Source organism: Centrocercus urophasianus, unplaced genomic scaffold (assembly GCF_019232065.1).
Source record: "Centrocercus urophasianus isolate 14NV4802_14NV808 unplaced genomic scaffold, USGS_Curo_1.0 seq_10, whole genome shotgun sequence".
NCBI classification, from domain to species: Eukaryota; Metazoa; Chordata; class Aves; order Galliformes; family Phasianidae; genus Centrocercus; species Centrocercus urophasianus.
The window spans coordinates 73,301,628-73,324,359 of record NW_024884142.1 but is presented as its reverse complement, the minus strand read 5'-3'; the positions used below and the strand labels follow the sequence as shown (position 1 = coordinate 73,324,359).

Here is a 22,732-nt window from a genome sequence, read left to right as displayed (position 1 = left end):
GTCATTTGTTGCTAGCTGAAGGATCTGTCGTGACATATTACAGGGTATTTAATCAGGAGGTGAGGATTCATGCTGTGAAGTCCTAGGAAAAAATCAAGGCGCAAAACAATCCAGCTCACAGTGCAGAGGTTTCACGTGTTTATTAGAATAAGCTATAGATCTCCCAAATATAAATTCTAAATATTTTTGAGTGATCATCCCAGAGAAGTGTTTCACAGCATGAAAGGCAGATCTAAGTTCTTCTCACCAGTGCCACAGTAGATGTAGCCATATTGCTTCGTCTTTGGGACATGGTAGAATGTCAGTCCAAGCCACAGCAGACTTCTCAACACCACCACAGTGCATCCCTTCTCAAGCTGGACAGTCCAGGAGCCTGTAAGAGAGCATAGCTAATGTGTCACTGCAAATAAGAAAGACTGAATTCCTGGGGCAAGGGAGAAGGACTGCCCAACTATTAAACAGTACACGAGGCTGCATCAATATGTTGGAGTTCCTAGCACCCAAAAAGGAAAATCAGACCAAAAACCTCAATGTCCTTTCTTCTTTTGGCAGTTCTGCATTACTGGCTGCATTTATTTCCAGGTGTCTGGTTTTGCACTCGCACAATCCTACAGCCCTAACAGTAGTGTCACAGGGATCACAGGAAGGATCCCCTGGAGCTCCAGATTAGTATATTTTATCTCTAGGAGAGGCTACTGCTTGGCTGCTGCTGAATGGGCAGCAGTTACTTTAGCAAGCCCTGCTACCTATTTGGTCCAGCTACTAGCTGAATAGCAATCCTGTGAATATTTGCCCAGGTATGAAATTTCTTCTCAGACTCGTAGCATTAGTAGTGGAAAGAAGAAGGCACTTCAGGGAAGACAGGAACTGACAAAGAGGAAGAAAAGAAAGCTAAAAGCAGGATGCTTCCTATCTCAGAAATTTACAGAAAACGTTAATTCTCTTCACTCTTTTGGTTTCATCGTTGACAAGGACGTGCGTAGTAGGGGCAAAGAAATTAGTTTTGGCAATAATTTTGCCTTGGCTTTGCAGAGGAAAGTGTGAAAATGCAATTTCTCCTGGATGCAAGGAGCTCTGAGCCACTGAATATTGTTTTGTGTTTGACACAACAGCCTAGGAACAATGCCAGAGGGAAAGGGGCTAGAGCACCAATTTGGATTCAGTGCTGGGTTAAGAAGCTTCCTGGAGAAGAAAGTAACATCTTCAGTGCCAGATGCCTAGATGCTGCAATGTAGGGAAGAAGATTCCTGCTGAATCAACACTTAAAAGCAGAAGCAGCAGACCCAAATAAAAAAAATTAAAAAAAAAAGTCAGAGCTGTCTGGACACTACTGCCTAGAGTCAAGTGCTGAGCCTATATGGTGAGCTAAAAATTGCCAACTCAGGAGTAAGCAGAAAGCCCATAGTGTAGATAATTCTGGGGTCTTCAGTTTATACTATGACTCATGCTTACTCTTGTCATGGTTAGCTTGGAAAAGGATTTCTGTGATTACTGCCAGCTGCCAATCCTCCCTCTCCCAGTAACTTCCAACTCTTGGCCAATTGCATCTGATGGAGAGCTGAGGGGCTTAAACATCACAAGATCCTACAAGAGGTCTCCCTGATACATGGTCTAGAAATCCAGGGCTTGACTACAACTCCTGAAGCTATGTATGTGGTCTGCCAGCAGATGCAAAAAGTACATGCTGTTTGGCTTGCCTGGCAGTCAAAAAGCAGCAGCTAGCTGGGCACTCAGTGTTTGCATGTCTTCAGTCTTTTGCACATTTACAGTACATGTAGTCTCTTACACAACAGTTGATTTCTTGTAGGAGGAGGAACATGACCAGGGATGTTGAAAGCAAATGTATATATGATGTCTGCAGAATGACAAAGGAATAACACAATTCAAAATCCTGTAAGACCAGGTGTCATGATGATACCTGTCCTCTTCATATTTCTGTTCTTTTCAGAAGTTTCTTGGACAAGACTTTTTCCTGTCTTTCAGTAGGAAGTTCCACAGGTATGTTATATCGTAATATGCACAACATAATTCCTGTGTGATCTTTGACCTGGTATCCTTTCAAGTACCGTGTTTAGTTACGTGCAGACCACAAATGAACCACAAGTACCCCTTCACCTTCTGTGACAGTCAATGAACTTTCTGATAAACTAACTGTATGGAAGTACAAAGAAGATATTAACAGTCTTTAAAGACTTGGGAGATTTTTGCACTGAAGAGTTTACTTCTGACTCAGTTCCTTGTTTACACTACAGACAAACAACTGGAACCGCCATAAAGCAAAGCACTCACTATTCAATACAGGGCAGGATCAGTACAGGTGTGTGGCATCTCTGCAAGTTACTACACTGTGGAAGAATTATTGTGCAGGTCTTACTTAAAACATGAATTAGTGTCTCTACAAACAGTTGTTTCATACAAGATAACCCCAAGTCTCCCATGCAGCCTCTCCAGTGCCAGTCATAGGGAAACAAACCGCAATGGATCTTTGTCATAACTGGAATAAATGCATACACTATGATTCAGCCACTGAGATTACACATTATGACTGACTGAGTCTCCTACAAAATCCACAGGTACCTAAGCAACTTCACTACTTGAATGATGTGGAAGCCCAGGTGAAGAACACTTCCAGAACAAGGCAGATCATCCAGTGACTGAAGCCCATGACTGAAGTTCTACAGCCATCTGCTGTCAAAGCAGAATCTTTCAAACAATTTCTTGAACTTTTCTTCTGAAGTTTTCAGCATTTGCTATCAGTGCTAGCTAGACTACATTTGAGGGTGTTGGATAAGTGGAAAACAGATCTGAATGTAATTGTGACAAATAACTTTCAATTTCTCCATGCAACACTGAACTGACTTTTCTTTCAGTGCAGAGTTTTTGCAGATTCAGCCTGCAGAAAAGATCTGCAGCCCTCCATCTAGATACTGGTGGTTCTTGCTGCAGCTTTACGTAGAGGCTTGTAGGGAGGACTGTAAACTGTTGAAAGACTTTCTCTGGCTATGGAATGGAGAACTCCCATTGTCTTTGACTCTGAACCAATCCTCCAAGAAGCAAGTCTGTCAAGGATAGGACTGTATCTTGCCTTGCTGAATGGTGAAAGCCCTTAGGGATCATCTAGTTTGCTAATGCCTCCCAGTATAATGGAAGCAGCCAGCACCTTCAGTACATGTGATAGCTTATGTATATGTGTATATGTGTTCATGTACACAGATGAATGCTTCGCCCCAAACTATTTGTAGTCAAGAACAAAAAGAAATGCCTGGAGCATGACAAGTGGGGAAGGTGAGAGGGAAGACAGGGATGCTAATGCTCTCAGTTCCTACATTTGGATTCGGGCTTTTTTGTTGGACAAATTCACAGAGAAGATATAGTAAATCAAGTTCTGCTTGATTAAATCCACTTATCTGTGCTCAGGGGAAATATAGTACATGAATCCATGATCTCCTCAGAACGTGTATCCAGTGTCACACAGGCTTATCAATCTCCCTGGAGTATTCAACAATTAACTCTGCTGATCAAAGGAACTTCCTATACCCCTTCAAACCTGGCAGAAATGGATCGATGTAATGGATGACAGCTTCATACACTTTTATGCTAGATCTCTGAAGGTTGTGATGGACAACTGCTTCATTTTCCTACCATCAAGCCGCGATCTCTCGAAGGACTCAGATTTGTCATTTCATAAATACAAGACCTTTAGGGAATATTGTTATACTTCACAGCTTTTCTCTGATCCCTGATTCTGCATCTAGTTCTATGCAAATATGGGCAATAAAGTTGTACTGATGCTGCGCAAGTCTTCCTGAAATGAGGATCTGAGCAAAGCAAGCAGCATACTTGAGGGCAATCCCAGCTAGGCTACTGCAACATACTGAAAGAATGAGAAGTAAAGGCCTGAAGCTCTAATGCCATCTGCACTCAGATCCTGTTTTCAGCCACGATGGTGACCAGTCATTGAGCTAATATTTATTCTACAGAGCCAAACAGTAGCAGCAATGCCACCTTCCACCTTTTAGTAAGCAGATCACTGGGAGATTTCTCTATTGCAGCTGTTCAGTATATTTTTCCAGACTGGATTTCTACAGTGCACAAAACTCATTCAGAAACTGTTGCCTTCCAAGAAGACATCACAATCAAATTCTGGAACCTGCATTCTTTTTTTGGACCTTTTCTCTAAATGTTAGTTGAATTGCAGTCTGGTATCTCAGTACTGATTTTTTCCATACCACACCATGTTAGCTGCATTCAAAGAAAGAGTCTAGAAAACAAAGATATTTGAACTCAAAAGGGATGGAGTCGTTCTCCATGAAAGATCCAAGACAATTGCATTCTCTTCCATCACAGCTCCAATCTCATAATCAATCTTTGAACATGATGCTTTGTCAGGACTACTTTTCTTGTAGGAGTTTTAAATAATGATGTCATAAATCACTCTAAAACTTATAATCAATAGCTAATGAACAGTATAAAATAATAGCTTAAAATGAATACTCCTTTTTTCTCCTTCAAGGGAAAACTTTTGAAATGCATTCAGTAGCATGGTATTAAAAAGAATCAGGGGAATTATGAAAATTATATGCTTCATTTATCTTCTTTTTTTAAGCTTCCCTGCTATAATCAGTGGTTCTTACCATTTACTGAGTAAAATCATTACATAGGTAGGTGTAGGTCTGTATTAATATAATGAAGTGGGATGCAGGGTTCAAATCCTTTCTAACACTGGCATATTATTACCCCGTTTCAGGCAAACTGTTTCCTAATGTGAGACTGGGAAGCTCAGAACATCAGTCTCTATGGCATACCAAGACATCTAGATAGAAGTTGTTAGGAATTAAAAAAAAAAAATTAAATACGGAGTTTTTATTTGCATTGGAGGGAATACAACTAGAACTAATAGACTGCAAGTAAGAAGTGGCTTTCCTAGAGTTAAATACTCTAAATATAAGTTAAATACTTACATTTAGAGTTAAATACTGCCTTTAAATAGCATCTGGGTGTGAGGGTGCAGCTTGTCCCTAAACTAAGCAGCAGAGTTAACTTCACTTATGATGCAAAGCCTGATGAGGTGCAGGGAACTCCTAGAGGCCATTGCTCTCACACTAGAGATTTTTTCACAGCAGCGCTGTTCTGGTAAGGTTTCTGTTCTTCAAAATATATTCTTTCAAAACAGCAAGTTAGTTCTTAAGCTGCACCCTGCAAATCTGAGACAGCCAAACACTGTTCTGAAACTATTGCCTGCTGCTGCTCCAGAAGGGAAGGGAGGGAGCTGCTGTGTGGGAGGAAAGAGCATGGGAAAAATATCTGCTGGAAGAAGATCTGGAGCTTCCTATTCCCCCTTCGGAGCAGGCTACAGCCTCCACCCCTCCAAACACAGGCAGGAATTCTGAGGAGTTCCTCACATCTTTCCCAAACAAGAAAGTGCTTTGAAGATCCTGATGCTCACCCAGTGTTAAACCACTGCCTTTTTTATGGCCCTTCAACAGCTGCCAGGACACCAGGGCTGAATTTCAAAAATCAACCTCCTTCTCAGCTTCTTCTTCCTTTGCAGTCGCCAATAGAAATCCCTGTCTCATCCCCCATGTCTGTCTCAGCTACAGGCTGAACCTTTTAATTCAGAGGCAAGAGGGTGCACGAAGCATCAGCTTTTAAATAAAAGCCTTTTAAGAGGCCTGTTTGCAGAAGAACTTTCCTGCTGTAACTGGTCCACTTTCAGTATGACCTCTCATAACTTTGCTGCTTTGGAGGTGACTCAGCAGAGCCTCATTTCAAAGTAGGCTTGAGAAGAAACAGCTCTAAAAGCTAGACAGCCTGACACGGGATTCCGTGTAGTGAAAGCTCACACTGGGTTGTAAAACTGACATTATCAATTCTTCAAAGAAGAAAACGTCTCAAGGGAAAAGCAGCTACACCGTGGCCACACTTCCCACTATACACTGCTGCGAGAGCAGGTTATAATGTATCTTGCCACAGTCAATCTTGAGTGAGGGTGAAGTACTGAGTACTGGGTGCCTGGACAAATAATAGCACTTAGAGAAGGGGAACGTAACAATTTCCCTTTGCAAAAGCAGCTGCAGGTTGGCTGTGTGACCCTAGGCACTTAACTCTCACAAAGTTATGCTACAACTACAGGATTTAGCTTCTATTTCCCTCCAACTGAAAATCATACGCTGGGAAGAGCTTCCTACCTCTAATTTGCTGTCTGTAGGGAACAAAGTTTCATTGCAAAGCAGAGCAGCTGTAAGGAAAGGTCACAGCCCTCTGGCTCTCAACAAGTTTCCCCGCACAGACGTTTCACGCACAGCCTAACAGCGTAAGGACACATACAAGCACTATGTGGGGCACAAACTCCATGCCACTTACTGGCTGCAAACTAAACCTTTCATTTGCTTGACACACCACCTGCACCCCATATGTTAACACTGCTGTCAATATTTCCAGTTCCCCATGTAACTATTTAATAATAATTAAATAGAAACACAGACTGGTTGCACATTCACAACTATTTTAAAAAGCTACCAGAGCCAGAAAAGTGGGGCTTAGAAACAGTCAAACACTGCCAGGAGGCTGCTGCATCATCCTAATGGCTGCCACATCCTTGACACACAAATACAACCATTCCCAAACCTCAAAGGAAAATGATCTTACTCCATAGACTTTTTCTCTTCATTACCCTTCCCCACTTGGAACACCAATGCAGCACAAATGATTAAGGTAGACCTAAGCCTTTTGGTTACACACGAAGTACCTCTTCCTGCTGACAAGGGGGATTCAGAGGTTGCAGCTTTGTCCCAGACTCCCAATATTCAGGTGCCTTATATAGGGCGAAATTTGGCCATACCTAGACATCTGACAGCAGTGCTGCTTAATTCAGCTGAAGCTGCCTCTGCCCTCAAACCTTTATTCCCACCTTCATAACCCCTTCCATCATAAAGACTGCAAAAGCATTTTATTTACTGCTCAGTGAAGCAGGTCAGGGAAACAATCTGAAACAAACAGGCTGCAACACAGTGTAGTAAAAGAAGTTATTTTTCCAGCTGGAACCTGGCTTCTCAGCCAGCAACACTGACAGAAAAGAAGGGACAATACACACATAAATGAGAAGCAAAGGATGGTAAGCACTGAAAAAGCTAACACAGAAGCACTGTGCACCTAATTACAGCCTCCTTTTTAGTGCCCTTATTTTGTCCATTAGTTCTAAATCCATTTGATAATTAGAACAGAACTAGAATCCTTTTCTGCTACCAGTTTTGTTTTGTTTTCTTACAATTTTGATGTTTAGAAAAAGATGTAGATTTAAAAGCATCCAGAATAGATTTGGAAGGAACTGTACACTAGAGGAAACAGGAAGACAATATACAATCAAAACTTCTAAGGAGCAGGAAAAACTAATTCAAATCCCTTCTGTTAGGAGTCTGACAACTGAAATACAGATCACTGTATCTCAAGTCTTCGGCAGTAAATTTAGAAATATCTCAGAGCAGCAAAGCACTCTCCTTCCACAGCACAGGTTTACGCTGGATCCCGTCACACACCATATATCTTGTTCAGCTGGTCGCTGTGGAAACGTTTTTGGAGCGTGCCAGGAGTCACGTAGCATCTACCTGGGGAGCCCCTGCATTAATCCGTCACCTTCGTGGACTTCTGTGAGCCCATTGGTTAGGAGGAAGAAAAAGAAGGAGTCTTTTGCTCCTCCCCTCTCTGAATGAAAGACGCTTCCTCTAAATCTTGCTACAGGATTTCAGGCTCAATACAGCTTCTTTGGGGCTTTTGTCACCAAACAAATGTGATGTCTTTGAAAGAAAGATTAACAGTTTGATGAAAGGATGCAATGGACAGCTTTGTTCTAGCCATCTTCCCCTAGAGCCTTCGGTCACTGTCACTTTCTTACCCAAAGGAGAATATCTGTCTGACTCTCAGAGGAGATTATGACCACCTTGTAAGATCTTGCCTCTCCTGATAACAAAGCACTGGCCACTTTGAGAAGGTGATAATGATGAACAGGGGCTGGATTAGGGGCAAAGAACCTCACATTGATCTCTGAATTCTGAGAGAATACAAAGCACTAAATGCTGGGATTCAGAATCCACTGAATGCTTAGAGCACATCCAATTCACTGTCCTGAAGGAGAGGCAAAACTGCAAATCCTGTCAGTCCCCAAGCTGTACTTCTTACCTCATCATCAAGTTAGCATGTCTAGTTAAAACGATTCCGGATGAAGAACGGATGGCAGAGGTAATGGACAGTGGATGTTTTCACACTAGGCTAGATATGAACTCTGGCCCAAATTACCTGAAGAATTTCTGAGAAGACTGTCCACAGCACAGGATATTTGTGTTAATATTAGAGCTAATTCTGAACACTAAAGATGGCCGAGCATCTTTTAGTACCTATAGTAGCTTAGAAACACATGCACGCTACCACTGTTGTACATATACCTAAAGATCAACTGTCCCTCATCCTTTTCCATCAACACACAGCTACACACCTCTTCAGCATGCAGAATTCTAATCCATGTGATATTTGTTTATAGCAAAGCCAGACAATGTCTATTGACTCTCTTTCTGCAGAAGTTCTTGCAGCCAAAGGAGCAGCAAACAGCAGAGGAAAGCCATATGCAATGCTGGCACCAATATCAGCCAGTGCAGAGGTAGGAACTGCCATTCCTTATGTGGAGCCCCTTCAGAAATAGATCACTCCAAGCAAAAGCTGACCTGCTTAGGGCTCATTCTGACATCCAGTGACAAATGGACCATCCTAGGATTCCCCCTTCGTGTAATTTTTCATCATTATCTAGAAAAAAAATGGTTTAGTTCAAGGCTGACTGGTGCAGTGCTCAAAATACAGCTACTGGTTCAGAGGCTTTAGCAGCCTTTTCCTCCTTCAGTTCAGTAAGAAGTTCATCTCCTTTTCACATCCAGTGAACCAAGAACTGAAATAGAAACAGGGTGGGCAATGTTTTCTTTTACTGACGAGGAACAGACTTAAAGTACAATCCCTGGAAAGTTGCTATAAAGACCGTGCTTCTGTCCTCATTATTTCACCGCAGCAGTCAGGAGAGTGAAAGACTTCACCACAGCACAGTTGATGGTCAGCCCTGATCCAGTATAAACTCACTCAAGGCCTCTGACTAAACAAGACCCCTGACGTGATACAGACCTAGGACCCAAAAGTAGTGAATGCACTGCTTTATTACCAGTAGACATAAACCCAAAAGAAAACAGACTGCTTTCCAGAAATCAAGGCAGATCATTGACAGCCAACCTAAAGATATAATAGTAGCTGGCTCTGGAATCCTGCTGTGCTGCCACATGAGAGGTTTCAGACTGATACTGAACTCCTGAGCTGGCAGCACCCCACCTTTAGGGAGGGACAGTGTCTTGCTTTGCTCCCAGGTAACTTTCCTGGGTCACTGTGGGAGTGGTTTTAGTAATCACTGAAGGTTTCCCAGGCCATACATTACTAGCAAAAATGATCAATGTCTCTACTTTTGGATGAGGCAAGAAACATGCTTATGTGTTTATGCATGTCCACTGCAAACCTCTGGTCGTTGACGATACTCAGAATGGTTTTTTTTGGATGAGACAGGGTCTCTTCTTCATAGACAGTTCAGTATGTTCTTAGGCTTTACCCTCTCCCCATTCTGATCCTCTTCTTGGTGCTTTTCTTTCTCATTTTACTTTCCCGTGGTTTTCTTTCCGGCTCAACACTGACAATGCCGGCACCATAGTGCACCCTGCTGGAGCATAGCGTCTACAGCTACCCTAGAATTATTTCTAGGGATGGCTGACTTCAGCTTTAACAGAGAAATCCAGGTACTAGCAAAAATAAAAACCATGATTTCATTAATAACTCAGTAAAGCAGCTATTCAGTTCTGCTCCTACATCTGAAAATCACCAGCAGTTCTAATCCACACTCATCTATTATACTCCATCTGTACCAGTGTGTTATAAAGCTTGTTTGTCAACACCATTTGTATATATATCAGGTAACTCCAAGCAACACCACTGCCCAGTTTCACAGATTCACTGAGCCTAAGGATCACATCTCCTAAAGGAACAAGGATAGCTGGGAGCCACACTTAGTATTTTGGTTTACATTTTGGCTACCTCTTTTTTTGCCTTGCTAACGTGCAGCACAGTCTTCTCATTCACTATGGGTCTTTTCGTTTGGATTTCAGCGAGACAGTTTGAAAAGCCTTGTCCCCGTGTGGCTCTTGGCAAGCTAAGAAGTAAAGTGCTCTTGCTCTCAGCTTTCACAGAGCTGGGGAGGTGCTGCTTATTGTTAAGCAATGAAAGGGGAGGGCTCAGGTCACATCTGTGAAATGTTAGCGGAGAAGGGAGGCTGGGTGAAAGTAGGTGGCCAGCACAGCGCAGCACTTTGCTGGATTTTGCAAGGCCACTGGGGAGATAGGCAGCCATTTGTCTTAGAGCCCTGATAACAGGCCGACTTGCTCTCTGCTGGCTAGCTGGGGTTGTAAATACCTCTGCAGACACAGACTCTTCGAATGGCTGGAGACAGAGGCTGATAGGGGATTAATCGCCTGAGGGGGACGGTCCAAAAGGGAGTTAATTAGCTCTGTTAATGCATGGAGATAAAGCAGGTTCATGTCTCCTGGACCTCTTTTGCCCAGCATCTGGGCTTTTTGGGACAGCCAAAATGAAGCTACCAAAATGGCCCTTAAGAGTGGTCAAAAGAAATTCTCCCTCACTTAAAAACACAACCTCTCCATCTTCAAGGGCCCATTATGCCCTATCAGTTTTGCTAAACTGATAAAGAGCGTGCTAATGAAGCTCAGAGGACAGAAGGTTAGTGTTCTAACCCAGGCTACTGTTAAGGAAGTTTACAGAAAGGCTAGTGCCCGAAGTATTCAGTCAAGGAAATAGTCACAAATCACTTTGTCTGTAATGCTCTGCGAGGAACACTCCAAAAACAGCACACTTTTGGGTGAAGAAATTAAATATTTTTTCCAGGCAATTCTCCCCCTCCTCTAGCTTGAAGCACAGAGCAGATATGGCTCGCTATGATCCATTCTGCCATTATTTACCTTTTTAGAACAATGCTATAAAACCTCTTCCTGCATTGGAGTCAGCAAATACATCTGAGGAAGTCTCAGCTCCTCGGTTCACCCTCCATGATGGGACAGTGATAAATGGGGAATCACCTCAATATTCTTTTAAGTGCACATAGTTCAGGAAGCAAAGCCAGATGTATACAGAGTCCTGTGCTTAGGGTCACCGTCTCAAGAACCTACTGTCACCCATGTGTCCCTGACACTGGCATTGAAAAAGCCAAACACGGTTCTCCATAGCTGTCATCACATTTACAGCCAGGCATGCCAGGAAATCATCTGTTTTGGACACTTACGTACCACTGGCCATCAAATTGAACTCAGTTATCACATGTGGGACTAGTAACTTACATTTTCATTTAGCTAGGACACATCTTGCTAGCAGGTAACCATCTCATCGGTTAGATTTTTACCAAATTTTTCCTTTCAATTTTTTTTTTCTTGGCTATAATTCCCAGCTGCTGGTTCCTGTTATGGTTTTCTCTGCTGTACTAAATAGAATTCAGTACCCAATACTTAAAATCCATTGAATATTTATGCAGTGTAACACAGTCATTCTCATGTTCTTTTCTGTGAGATAAACAGACTGAATTGTTTATGTCTCTCACCAGCCCCTGAATCATTCTGCGGCTCTTTTCTGCAGCCTCTCCAGTTTTGCAATGTGCAATAATACAGTCCTGATCCCACCAGTAATCTAGCAAAAGTAAAGTCACCTCCCAGTTCCTATTTGCTACACCCTTGTTTATACATCTGCAGATCACATTAGCCTTTCAGGTCTCAACATCAGACTGGGAGCTCACGTTTAGCAGGTTGTGCTTGGATTTCTCCTCAGAGCTACAGCTTCTCAAATACAATTCTCAAAGTCTGACTTGTGCTTCCTGCTCCTGGATATATGATTTTGTAGTTAGCTACATCAAAATATACTTCATTGTAGTAAGCCAGGTTTGCCAGGTCACTGTAACTGTCCCGCCTTTGTCATTACTCATCTCTCCACCAGTCCCACATTTCCAGCCCATACGCTGAAGAATATCAGCACTGACACTGGTCCCAGCTGAAGCCCCTTCTGTTCTCTGCCAGGAACACACCCATTCAGTGATTTCTGAATCACAACCAAATCAAAAGCAGTTTAGGGAGTATGTATGCAGTGCTGGAATTAATTAAAGGTTAGCATCAGAATTATGCCAGAAGCCTGCTGAGATAATACGTTCAGGAGTAACTCATTTGGCTCTGCCATTTTCCTTTTTTTGGCCCACAGTAAAGGTTACCTAATTATCTTCTCCCTTAGTCAGAAAACTGTCTGAAATGGTATTTGATTGTCTTCATTTGATACAAGTCCATATTTCTTGTTTCAATCTCAATACAAACACACACACACAAAAAAAAAAAAAACTGTTGAGCATTTCTGTTCTTCCACATTCTTATCAGCCATTTTACCATCACCATATAATGAAAGATACCAGTACTGTTATTCTGTTTTCTTTCCTCTCAATATACTCGAAAAATTCCTTCCTACAGTTTTCAAACTAGACAGCTATGGATTACTCCAGGTTATTCTTCTGATTTCCTCTGTCATTTTCTACTCGTCATAAATTCCACTTATATAAATCATTAATTGTTCCCACCTTTCTGCATTTCCTTTTATACTGTTTTTCAATCCTAATTCTTCTTTTTACATCACCAGTTACCAGTGAATTGGGTAGGCCTTCTGCCAAAAGTTGCTATTTCTTGACTGGAAGTCACAACTTTCTAATAAACTCTTCTCGAAGAAACTCTATTTCAACTTATTTTTTGTATCTACTTTTTTTCCTCCCCTTTTTCTCTCCTCTGACATAGTTCCCTTCTGCATCAGTGTTTAACAGTGCCCTGTTGGTCTTCCTTATTTCCATTTCAAAGTGTTCTGAGTTGGTAATCTGTCACAAACCTTCAAAGTCAACATTTTTTTTTCCTGAAGAGCAGTTCAAAAGTGTCTAAGAACTCAATTCTCTGTCCCCTATTTTACTTCCTTCCCAGCTTTCCATTCAGTGCTAGTACCTTGGGCTTTATCCCATCATTTTCCTACCTCCATTCAGAATGTAGCACTGCCTGAGCAAGTACCATGATCACAGTAAATCATCCTTCCTCTTTCACTTTCCCCACCACGCCAGTGCGTGACAGTTGACTACTGTTTCATTGCTACACAACATTAGGTCAAGTGAAAATGCTGTAGGCATGCTAGAAATTACTGCTGTTTGCTTTGCTATTATATTACCTACAAGCGTATGTAAAACTGCCATAACTCTAGTTCCTGAAATGCTATTGCCCAGGCTGCTGAACTCCCTGCAATAGAAAGGCAGTGTGCCAGCAGCTCAAAGGCTACATCTAATTGTGCATAAATTTAAGCAGATTCTCTGCTTAGACCAGAGCAAACAAGCTTATCTTTAATGCAGACATATGGCCAGCAAAACCTACAGATCCCAGCATGCAACATTTTGGCCAGCTGGCCATTTGGATCAAAATGAAGCATTGCATGATCTGATACTGTGGTGACAGAAGATCAGTATCACAGTCCCTCCATGTTCAAAAATCCTGAATCAGGCCACTCAAATTCATGATTTTTGCTTAAAGAACAGGAAATCTTAAAGGGGGGAAGCAGACTGAATTTGCTTTTAGGACGGTAGTGTTCACATTCTCCCACTTTTCTCTCCATTTACATATATAGATATATGTATATATAAATTATTATATATTTTTTAATTTTTTAAAATGAAAAGTAAGTCACACAGTCACTTGCCTCAGGGAGCTGAGATACCACGAAAACCAGACAGACTCACAATATGATCAGGAGAGGACCAGCAACATATTCTGAACTCTTTAAGTACACTGATAACCACATAGATAGACAGACAGAATCTGGAACCTGCAATCACCAGAGATATTACTAATAAAGATAAGGGTGGGGGACAGTTTTGTTATAAAACTCCGGTTGTTGCAGTCTTGCACTAAACTCTTTGCTTTTATCATTGCATCCTTTATTCAATCTGGGTTTAACTTCCTTTCTTCCCACCTCTCAGCTGTCATATAAAATCTTCTCTCTGCCTCCAACCTTCCATTCTGTAAGACACCTCTGCTCTCCAAAATGACACGCCATACATTTTATGACAGTTACCTCCTTGACATCTGTCACAGATGCTCAGTCTCCAATTAATAAAGAAAACTGTTCCAACAGAGTTGTTACTTTTAGACAGGGAAAATCAGCCTTTCATCCCTCAGTCCTGTTCTTTTGGTGTTTTAAGAGACTACTGGAATTCTAGCCAATAAAGGTTGGGAACACCACCAAGATGTCACTCACCAACTAGTCTACTTTTTAGATATATACACTGAGGGCAAAAACAATTCTGGTTTCAGGTCACAGTCTATCCTGGAATATTTGGGAACTCCTGCTTTGATTCTGATAACAACTTTCCAAGAAACGGATCCCACCAGAAAAGGCAGGAAAAACCTTCAGATCAAAATGTGGGGATTTGCCAGAGCTGCAAACAACATGTCAAGAAATAGAAAAAGCATTGTCTGCTCTAGGTCAGGACTAACATGCACTGGCAGAGTTGGAAGAAAGTGATCCAAGAACCAGAGTTCAAAAGGCTTGCACTGCGACCAAGAATGAGAGACCTTGGCAGAGCTGTGCTGATAAAAATCAGTGCAAAGCCTGTGTCTGTCCCATGTTCTTTTTCTTTTCCATTACATTTTTGCAAGCAACCAATACTTCAGGCAACCTGAATGCTTGTTAAAGAGGTGGTTTAATCTTTTATTAACGTCAGAGCTCCTATCTGCATATGACAGAGTGCAATTAGAGAAGCTATATGCTTTGCTGATCCCGTAATCAGTTCTTGTCTTATTTCCTTAGTCTGATAAGCTCGTCCCATCAATCCCCAGGTTCAATCTAAAAAGAGCAGGACAATACAGCCAGAGCTGCAGAGGCACTATGATGAATCTTCTACGCTTCCATTAAGAAGCACTCAGCTACATTTGAGCTCAGGTAGTCTTTCACAGGTAACCTTTTTTGAGGAGACTGAGAACCACATTAACAGTGACAAGCTCCCAGGAAGAGGGCAAAGGTTCATGCTTATACAAACCTCAGGTTGCCACAAGAAGACAAACATGACAATGACGTGGCTGAGCCTTACTTTCCATCTGCCACTGGGTAAATAAAGCTACAAGTCAAATTTGATTTAAAGACTTCCACGAAACCTCCATTTCCATGTCTTCATGACTTGCCAGTTGCCTTGTTCTTTTAACTAGATGAGAAACTGCACTGTGAGATCTCTGATCTTTAGAAGCTGCCATTCTTCATCACAGCTGAAGTTAAACCCAGCTCTCTGATGCAAATTAGCCTTCAGGATCTTAACCCTCAATGCCCATTTTCCAGTGGAAACAGAAAGCACTACAGATTCATCTACTGCTGCATTGGCCTTGTGCCTGCAAATCTCACAAAAGTAAGGAGCACCCCTGTCACAAATCCTAGGAGAAGAAAGAGGGGAAAATGTAAATAGTAACAGCACCTGAACTACCATATGAAACTGCAGCTAAGATTTTCTTAGTAAGTACCTAATAGCTAACTCCACTTGCAGTATTCTTTTTGGAGTCTAAAAAGGGCAACTCAGTGAGCCAGTATATGTAAAACATACAGTATCTCAGGACTATACCTCTAAAAAATGACACTACAGCAAGGACACTACCAGTAAGTTCGACAGTTGTCCTTTCAACACTGTTTATGGTCTGAACAGTCAAAAAATGTTCAGAATTCAGGCTGGAACTCACTACTTTCATTCTCCATTCTTTATTTTCCTTTCTTTTTTTTTTTTTTTTTTTTTTTTTTTTGAGAAGGAAAGATTGGACAAATATATGTATATATTATGTATATATTGCCAGTCCTTACAACCAATTCAGTCTAGCACAGGACAGTCACTATCCTACCCTGCTGCTCCGGGATAGAAATAAAATAGCAAACAATGTCTGATTGTGACTCAATCTAGAGTCTTTTCTAGAGAGAGGAGGTAGAAGTACTTGTCCCAGCCCAAAAAGGCGTCAAATCAGCAAAAAGCAGTTAGAAACAAATAACAAGTCACTCCCAGTTTACAGACCTTCAGCAGTTCTGTACTTAAAAATGTAGTACAGTAACAAGGAATGTAACTGCAGACCACATGGGATATATGAAGACTTACTCTCACTCTGAATGAGAAACTAGGTCCTATTTATTGCTCCAGAAGCAAAACAGTAACAGAAATCCAAACTGGTAACACTTCTTCAGAGAAAGATCCCACCAGAGGAATGTCTGAATGAGGTTTTCAGCACATGTATATTTAACAGCTGTCCAGAAGAGTAGAGATGTGATGTGACTATGTTTTTCCTTCTAAACTCTGTAATCCTGCTGGAGGACAGATTATACCCCAGTACAGCATTTCTAACAGTTTATCAAAATAAACTTTCGATCCAGTCTCTCAAAGATACAAACTTAGTGTTAATGAAAGCCCACTAAAGAAAAGAAGAGCAATATTGGGTGGGACAGGAGGTGTGAAATACCTCCTACCATGTGAATTCCCTGTCAGAGGTGGAGTTATCTCCACACACAGGGACACCTCTGTCACAGGCTTTACTGAGGTCAGGAGATGACATAGCACTAAGCCAAGAGCAGGGGAGTGCTGGTCATTCGACCGGTAGTGAGGATGTGACAGCCCTGGTACTCTTACTATTTCAAGTGTTTATAATTGCCTGAAGAAGGAACTAAGTACAATATTTAGGAAAGATAATGTTCCTTTACAGATTACAGGAGCTTCCTCTAAGCATACCAACTGTACTGTAATTCACACTTCGTCTCCACGGTATTTCTCAGACTATGCAGACCACCTTCCCTTTCATTGTATCTCCTGATTTTGCTGTCTTTACCTTGTGGGACATCATATTCCAGAGAGTCCAGAAAGTCAGTGGATGGGTCCAAGTCAGCCTTTTCCAGCAGAGTTTTATTCTTCAAGTGAACAGGCTCAGTAAAATGGAAATAGGAAGTTAATTTTTTTGCCTCCGTCAAGGAAAGACCTGCAAACAGCCATTCCTCACCATTAATACAGCGTGCAGGGCTGCAGAACATTGCATCACAGACTGTCATATTGTTTCTCTAATGCCTGCAGCATTCTGCAGCAACCTATGACAGGACAGTCATAGGCTTTCTCCGGTTGACTCCCTAGTGCATTGCAAACCATGTTAATTGTGGTCTCAGATAAGTAATGGGTTCTGAGTCACGATCAACTCTGTGCCCATTTGTTACATCCCATTGTGCAGATGGAGAATTCAGTGCAGGTGTAATTGCTAAGCACCCACATAAACTATACATGGACAAATGAAAGTACAGGTTTATTGACTCAGATTCTACTCCCACCTTCCAGTTGAATTGCACACCTGAACATTAACGATTTTATTCACTGCTCTATGAGGTGAATCACAATTGCAGGGGTGGCATTGGTCTGTCTCTTCCCTATTCATCTTACCCAGGGAAAAAAATAAAGCTGAAATCAAAATATCAGCTAGACACAGAGAAAATCTGATCTTCTTCTACAGCCTTTATGATCAAAGTACAGCTGATCCTGATACAGACAATGAAAATTTACCTTCAAAGCTTCTGTTTTCATGCACAGACCCAAGAGGAGTCTTCGTAAGTGCACGTCGGGGGATGATACCAACTGCTCTGTCTATCTGTTCTATCGTAGCTACAAGGCGATTCTCCTCCTTGATTGTGAGCTTTAAACAAACAAAAAAAAAAAGGCAAATTTTAAAGGCAGGGCTTTCCTTGATGATGTTTCTGAAAATAAAGCTGATGTGACAACAGAAACCAAAACAGATTCAGCTTGGAGCCCAACGGCACCACGAGGATCATCACAAATCAGACATTATTTTCATAAGATATGACAAGATATCTTGCTAGCTAGGAACAGTCTAGACTCACCAGAAAATTAACTGTCCCTCCCTTCATTCACCATTCCTCCCTCTCAGATAAATTACTTGAATAGCTTATTTATCATACTTAGAATGGGTACCTGCAGTTCCTGTATAATGCTTCAGGATCTGTACCAATTGCACATAATAAAGCATAAAGGAGAAATAGTATTTCTCAGACACATCTAAAGGAATAACTGAAGGCAGAGTTCAATCAAGAATCTGCTGCAATGACAGAAAACAGGAAACTGTATGTTCCACCTGATGTGAATAGGGAGATTGCTGAGGGCACATATCTTGGGAGGAGCATTCTGAGAACTAAGAAGAAGCCTCACAGAATCGCCAGGGTTGGAAGGAACCTCAAGGATCATGAATCTCCAACCCCCCTGCCACATGCAGGGCCACCAACCTCCACGTTTAATGCTAAACCAGCCTCAGGAACAGCCTCTCTAAATAGGAGCTACAGACTCCCACAGATCTTCATTTTCCTATCTTTTCGGGTAGCAGTCAGTGGTGTCCACTGAAAGCACACAGGATCTGAGGAAAGAGCTGCCCCTCAGTGGGAGATTTTGTCAGCTGGGACACAAATGCTAATCACCAAACGAGTGGAATCAGGCCGTTTCTGTCACCCACCAGCTGTTCATGACAAATGAGGAGCAGTCTGTTTGGTGCGAGGGGTACAACTGCAGCAAAGAGAGCTGGGAAGCGTTTTGCTGTATTTACCTCCTTACCCTCACCCAGGAAATTTTTGTCATCTTCTGCGTTTACCTCGGCGTACTCATACTCAAAAGACGGATCCCCCTGGAAGCGGCCCTTCAGCAGCTCGGCCTGTTCCACCATCTCCTCGGTCGCCGGCGGCAGGAGGCTCCACTCCACGCAGTTCAAGCTGTCAGCCACGGAACCGTGAGACACGGAGCGCAGCCCTCGGGGCACGGCCAGGCTCCCCAGCCCCCTTATTGCGAGCCTCCTCGTCCCCCACACCGCCATCCCGCCTCCCCGGGCCTCGCAGACCTCCCCGTTCCCTGCGCTCCCCTCCGAGCACCTGCGGAGCACCTGTAGAGGCGGCTGCGAGGCGCAGCGAGGTCGGGGCCCAGCCCCTGCGCGATGTAGTAGGTGCCGCGCACGCCCTGGATGCAGCCCCAGAACCAGACCCTCTCGAAGCGGTAGTCGCGCTGCAGGAGCAGCAGCGAGGCCTGCAGCGCCGCCCGATTCTCCAGGCTCAGCCCCGTGTCCCCGCTGGCTGCCAGCTGCAGCGCGGCGGGCAGCGTGGCCGCCTCCATTGCCAACGCGTCGCCGTTGCCGGGCGACCGTCGTTCGGGCGGGACTTCCGCTGGCGGTGAATGTCAATCAAAGACAGAGCCTGAGCGAACTCCCGCTGCCATGGAAACGGCGTGGCCGATGCTGGTGGAAAATGGCGGCGGACACTGGGGAGCCTTAGTGACCAGGCCGCGACCGGAGAGAAAGTGGGGTCTAGGAGCCTGGGCTGGTCTCGGCAAGCAGGCAGGCGTGGCTGCGGTGGCACTCCCGGCTGTGTGGACCCGTGTAACCATAACCCTGTTCACAGCCCTGGGATCCTGACAAGCAGCGTATTAGGAATGCTGGCAGGGGTGGGCAGGATTGCTTTGGTGGTGTGCCATTCCTCCATTTCCAGAGGCCAGAACACAAAAGTACATCAGAAAACTGGAGGACGTTTCAGTTGCATTGCACCTTAGCTGGGATACCACCATACCCTCATTTCTGTTGGGAACATTAGCAGAAAATACATCTGCATCTCACTACATAGCATCATTTTTGCTGACCTTACTGAGCTCATGTACGTCTGTAAGTCAGTGGCTTATGCTCTCATTTCTAGATGACAGTGCTCGTATCGCTGTGTGGGGGCCTATTTTGCTGAATCACACCCAGACAGACATTCAAGAAATAGCTCCCGCCGTGCAAATCATGCAGACCAGCTTAATACAAACTGCAGTAAATAAATAATGAGGTCATGCAGCAGCTTAGACAAATAAAATTTGTTTGATGTCTTAAGAAAGTTTAAAATTTTATATGCACGTTATATAAATATATGTATACACACAAATATCTAAATCCATTGTCACATCGTAAATTCTTGGAGTTGTTTTTCATCCATTTCCTGCTCACATCTAAGGAAAGCACAGCTCTTGGGACTGCTTTCTGGAACAGTTGTCACCTGCTTGTCTGTCAAGTGCGATGTTTAATGACCTACCAGCATGCAATCCGACCCATTTGTTTTACTTAGGTCTCAGAAAAAGCAACTTGCATTCCTGAAGGTTAACCGCCTCTCTTTAACGTGAATCATGCAGAGCATGCAGGAGTGACCACAAACTTTTTGTCCGTGCTGTCACCTACCACCATGCCTTAGCCTGATTTTCCCTATGGGAACAGACATTTTCAATCATTGTAAACTCATTTAATCACAAATGTCTCTAGAATCATTTGTTACACTAATATTTTTTTATATGGCTGGCTGGCTGGCCAGTAACCACTAGAACTGCAAGCCAAACTCATTTCATACACGTCAGAGAGGCAAAATGAGACATAATGAATTTCTGCCACTGTCAACCACAATTGGATTCAAACCATATGCTAGTAGCTGAGAGGCTCTTCAGCTTGTTATGGACCTTCTAAGCCACCCAGTCTCCAGTCTTTGCCTGTCCTGACTGAAGATTATCAAAAAGGAAATCTTTAGCTTAAGGAAATTCTTCCTGGTTCAGTAAAGTCTGGAGGGTAACTGTATTCTGTCTTGCTTTGTCTTGACCCCAATTACTAAACACTGATAAGCATCGGGAAGTAAGTGGTTGTATTATTTAACAAATGAAAGGTCAAAAGCGCTGCTATTCAGCAAGGTCAGAGGTTACCATCACTGTTATTAAACAGTTTGAAAGCAGTTCTCCCATCAGTTGCCATCCCAGGTTCAAACAAGCAGCGCAACAATCTGGCAGCCAGGAGGGAAGAAAATAGGTACCAGGCATCATTCAGCTTGGCTCAGGTTAGGCAGCTTTCCACTGATAACCTTCTTTATTGAGGGAAGGTGCTGTGTTCCAGTGGTGCACAGCAGTCTCCCATTGGAGCACTGAGCTCTCCTGCCATTGAGCAGACCAGGCATCTATGTACTCGTGTGCCAAACTGCTTCAGCTCCTCCCTCGTCTACTCCGCAATGCAGCTCTTCAGCTATGGCTGGCACCCTTTTGGCTGAGAAATCAAACTCAGGTTCCCTTGATTCAGATGGAGATGGAAATACACATGGAGATTATTCCTCCCAGCTGTGTTGAATATAAAATCTGTTTTTCCTCCCATTTTCCTCAAAACTTAGGCTGTCTCTGGCTTCAGAAACCTTGTGGCTTTGAGTTGTTCCTTTGCATGTAAGTCACTGCTGTGATTTCATCACTGTATAAGGCAAATAGATTAGTAAAAGACAGCAAACAAGAAAACAAAGTATGGAGTCTTTCTTAGGAAGGAAGACATAAGAGATGACTGACTAAAGGAAAGGAGATTTTGGATGACAAACATTTGGAGATGCTTCAAGAGCTGCGAAGTGAAACCTTGAGCTATGCTGAGCATAAAATACGGCACTGGAGATAGGCAACAGTTTAACAGCAATAGAAGGCACCAGGGGTCTCCTTACTTTTTTCTAACACTGGCTCTTCCCCCTGTTTTTGAGATTGTGCTAAATATGGCAAGTCTCTGGGAATACTCTGAGTGGAAACTATTCAAAAAAAAATAGATGTAGGTCTTTTGGCTTGTCAAAGCCCAATGTCATTTTCTCCGTTAATGAGACTGGAGCTCTCTGCTCAGTCTAGTTGGAGAGGAAGGAGTGAAGGCTGCAGCTCAACCACATCTGGAATCACTGCAGAAGCATCCTCAGTAAAAAGTTAACAATAAACTGGGCCAGTAGGTCAGGATGGGAACAGCTACACGGAGATAAAGAGGAAGTCTATGGGATGACTGTTACAAGCTTTCCCTAGAGATTCTCTTTGGTATAATCCTGGACAGGCAATATGCCCCCCAAAAATGGTTATCCTGCAGTAGTCAGGTTGAGATGGAAATGAGAGACAACAGCTTTGTTGTATTTGTGACATGAAGTTTTCTGTCTATCAGGTTAATTTCATCACTTCCCTAGTAAGCATCTGTCTTCTTGACTGCTCTGGCACATGGTACAGGTAAAGTGTTTCCTGGGTAAAAGCACCAATGTGCTGATTACCTCATTACCTATGCATCACATAAGTAGGTATGATTCTTCCCTCTGACATTAACTGGACACACACAGCTTTTGTTGTACCCAGTGAAGTGAGGTGCAGCTCTTTTACCTTGTCCCACCACGCTGCCAGTCGAACTGCGTAAATCTGAGAAGGAAAATGCTGTTGAGGAAGCTTGCGTAGAGAAAAATATCACAGTGAGAATCTGGCATGGAACTATAGGTCATGACTGTGGTTGGGATACAGGAGAATTTAATGCATTTTTGAAATATCCACATTTCAAGCTACCCTTCATCCTACTACCCTGGTATAAGGAGTTAATACACTCACAAGAGCTAACATATGATTTATTTTTTTAGATATACTAAGCAAAGATAGACCTTGTATGAACAACTACCAAATAGTTTTTGTGGTTCCTGGGTTGCAGTCTGCTGCTCTGGTCTTTACAAGTTCAGTTTTTAGGACTCATGCTCATCTCTTCAC

General features: G+C 42.8%; 1 protein-coding gene across 1 annotated transcript; it reads right to left on the bottom strand.

Moving 5' to 3' along the window:
* Nucleotides 1-125: 125 nt before the first annotated feature.
* Nucleotides 126-19,312, bottom strand: RSPH9 (radial spoke head component 9). The gene is made up of 5 exons (XM_042811916.1): nt 19,086-19,312; nt 18,756-18,918; nt 17,708-17,837; nt 16,992-17,138; nt 126-373 (listed from the first exon to the last, which is right to left on the bottom strand). The coding sequence occupies exons 1-5, from the start codon at nt 19,310-19,312 to the stop codon at nt 213-215; spliced, it is 828 nt and encodes a 275-aa protein (XP_042667850.1). The 3' UTR covers nt 126-212.
* Between the last annotated feature and the right edge of the window lie 3,420 nt (nt 19,313-22,732).